The sequence below is a fragment of the Chaetura pelagica genome, unplaced genomic scaffold (genome assembly GCF_000747805.2).
Source record: "Chaetura pelagica isolate M959 unplaced genomic scaffold, ChaPel_1.0 scaffold363, whole genome shotgun sequence".
Classification (NCBI taxonomy): Eukaryota; Metazoa; Chordata; class Aves; order Apodiformes; family Apodidae; genus Chaetura; species Chaetura pelagica.
In genome coordinates, this window is record NW_009952720.1 from 2202847 (window position 1) to 2206337 (window position 3491).

The 3491-nt window shown below is 46.9% G+C and overlaps 1 protein-coding gene across 1 annotated transcript in view; it reads right to left on the reverse strand.

Moving 5' to 3' along the window:
- Positions 1–3029: 3029 nt before the first annotated feature.
- RGL1 (ral guanine nucleotide dissociation stimulator-like 1) overlaps positions 3030–3491 on the reverse strand; it is a 103725-nt gene continuing 103263 nt past the window's right edge. Inside the window, exon 20 of the mRNA XM_009994682.1 lies at positions 3030–3256. Coding sequence (XP_009992984.1) covers positions 3030–3256 — 227 coding nt within the window. The remainder of the gene's footprint in view (positions 3257–3491) is intronic.

Sequence of the window (3491 nt, forward strand, 5' to 3'; positions counted from 1 at the left end):
AGCAGAGCTGTTTCTCCAGGCCCTTGGTAATGCTGTTTGAGGGCTGGGCAAACACAATTTGCTATTTATTTCCCTCTGCAGGATGTGGTAGACAGACAGTGGCTGTACCTGTGCTGACAAAGGCTGGTTTTCCCTGTCTGTGTTTTCAGTTCCTTGGCAGGTGTTGCCCAGGCTTTTTTCCTACTCAGAATTAACTGTGTTTTGGAAAAGTAGGAGCCAGTTGAAACACTTTGGGGTTTTTCTGCTATTTGTTTCCACTTTCCATGTACTTATTTTCTTTTTGTGTAATGGGCTTCAAAACTGAGCCCCAGTAGGAGCACCAGCTTGACCCACCCTGAGGCCTTTTATTTTTTTAAAGCTTTCCACCCTTTTTTAAAATCTTTTATTTTTGGTATGGGGTTTTGGCTGTGCTGTGGAGCAGCTGAGATCTCCAGGATCCCCCCCAGGTGATGTCAAAACCACCCAGCAGTGCCTGCCCCAGTGAGGGTGGTGACAGACCCATGAAAGCTGGGACCAGGTTTTACCAAGTGTAAGGAGCAACTTGTTGACAAGAAAGGTTCCAAGCTGCTTTACCACAGATCATCATGTTTTTTAGGGCCTGGTCACCATAACCTGACAGCTCTGCCTTCACTTTTGTTTAAGAAAACTGCTGTTGTACTCTTGATACAACAATCTGGAATTCCTAGCTCACAAACAGATTGTATTTAGCCTGAAGGCAATCCATCAAGGTTTTGTTGTAGTGGTTTGTCTCCCTGGGCAGGTCAGGTAGAAAATTCAGGGTAATCTTTCTTTTGCTGCTGTAGCACAAGAGGCCCTTCAGTGACAAAGGCAACTGCCACAGTTCAGGGGCTCACAGTGGGACTTGTGGCTGCTTCTGGTGTCTCCCCCAGTGCTCATGAAATGGCAGGTTGACTGAGGGAGAGGTCCAAGGGGACAAGGGACTGTCTTAAAAGTTGGAAGCAGTGGCTGTGGTATAACCTGCAAACACTTCTGGTGTGTGCAGGTCAGAGGGAGGGGGCACAGAAAAGAGCCCACTGGTTTTTTTTGTAGTGACTTGCTGCATCAATCATCCAGTGAACCAAAGGAAAATGATTTCCTGAAGAAGCTGTAAAACTTGGGTTACTAAGTTACTCAGTTAGTTACAACCGAGACCATTAAACTGAAAGCTCAAAAAAAGTGGCACAAAATTTTCCATGGCAAGAGAGCTAGGATGGCTTTTGCTGTGCTGCCATTGCTCCTTAGCTCTGCAGCAGCTCCTTGCAGTCCTGCAGCCTGTGACTGGACTGGGCACAGCTCCTGGTTGCTGCTGTGCAGTGGATAATGGAAGGGAGAGGCTGGATTTTTTACTCAGCGGGTTTAAAACTGCTGAGGTAGCTCAGCAGCCACCCATCCTCATCAGAACTTCTAGGAATGAAAACAAACACACAACAGTAATGCTGATGGGTACTAACAGCACAAAGCTGTTACTGGGTGTGATGCTGAAGGGTAAAACAGAGCTGAAAGAAGGTTGGAGCTGAAGGGTTATAGCTAAAATGGGGTGTTTTCAAGTTTGCAGAGGAGTTGTGGGAGCTGGAGGAAGTTGAGAAGAGTTAAAACAGTCAAAGTGCTGAAGTTCGAGAGCGTGACAGTGAGGGAAGTGAATCACAGACCTGTAAGATCACCAAGTCTAACCATGGGAGGTATAAAAAAAGCCACAACTGACATGCATCATAAAAATCAAAGAGAAAAGAATAGATTAAATCCAGGCCAAATTAGTGAAAAACAGTTTATATACTTATTGTATAAAGATTACAGTAAGCAATTAAAAAAATCTTTTATATATATATATATAACCTTTTAGAAGGTTTGTTTGTTTGTTTGTCTTGTTCAGGAACAAATAATGACATTCATCTAAAAGCAAGTGCAGTCCATTCTTTTAAAAAGTTCTTTGGAAAAAAAATCCAAAATAGATAATTTTCAGGTGTGGAACAAGTGCAAAAAGAAAAAGAAAGAAAATGTTTTGACAGCTGTGTGAAAGCAACACACACACCTGCCACTTCTGCTGCCTGCAGGGATGGGTGTTGTGGAGAGGGACCCACCCCTGCTGCAAGTTGCAAATCCAAACGCCTCCTGGAGGCAGCATCTGCTGGTGGCCCTGGGCTCACCCACACCTTCTGCAAACCAGTGCTCCCCTTAGTCTGCTGGAGGCCACCCGGGACCTCCTGCTTCTTGGTTCAGGCAGAATTGTATGGGGACTTTTCTTCCCCTGGTCTATAAAAATAAACTCAGACGTTTCTTCTGTGTAATACTGGCACAAAGGAAAATGTTCTCTCACGAAGAGTGTTTGGCTTCTGTGGTGTTCTTAAGGCAAACGTTGCAGTCCTGGTTCCCCCTCTGATGGGGCCTCTCACCTTCTTCAGCTAATGTGCAAAACAGGAAACACCAAAAAAACAACAACAGCTAAACAACTAACAACAGCAGCTACTAACAACAGCAGCTACTAACAACAGCAGCTACTAACAAACAACAGCAGCTACTAACAACAGCAACTTAACTACAGCAACATCAACTACCTACAGCAACAACAACTTAACTACAGCAACAACAACTTAACTACAGAAACATCAACTACCTACAGCAACATCAACTGAACTACAGCAACAACTTAACTACAGCAACATCAACTACCTACAGCAACAGCTTAACTACAGCAACATCAACTTAACTACAGCAAGAACAACTTAACAACAGCAACATCAACTACCTACAGCAACAGCTTAACTACAGCAACAACTAACTGCTACTACTGCTACGCCTAATTGCTACTACAAACAAACTGCTGCTACTCCTACAATTTACTACAGCAACAATTAACTACAACACTAACAACAACAATTCCAGTCTGTGCTGTCCCGTACATCCGCGTCTGTCCATCCCTGGCTGCAGGGGAGGAGGGTCTGGCTGCAGGGCACTTTGCAGTCCAACTCCAAACGTGTTCCCAGTGGAATCCTGATACATTCATGTGCTGTGACTCTGTGAACACCGGGCGGTCACCGCGGCGCAGCCTCAGCCAGTTCCCAGCCCTGCCTCCCTAAAAGCACCAGTTTGTTGGGCCGCCCGCTCCAGCAGCTCCGTTTTGGAGTCCTGGGGAGTGTCAGGCTGCAGCCACTGGGCATCTTCTCATCTCTGTCCATCATTTTTCTCCGCAGGATGAAGTCGAAGTTGACGTGGCTGTTCATGGCGTAGAAGACGTTGGCGTTGCTCGGGATCACCAGCTCTGCAACAGAGGGAGCAGGGCAAGCCTGAGTTGGGCAGTGCTGCAGGTGGAGGAGGGAGCTGGGACCATGAACCCTGAGCACTCACAGCAGCCATCCCACTACAGCAGGGTGGCCAAAACCCAGACCTCGTCCCACCTAGCGAGGCCCTGGAGCCACTCAGAGGTGGCCGTGTTTGCAGTGGTGGGATGGGCCCTGCCCTGCTCCCCAGGGAGCTCCTGCCCAGCCCTTGGTGGT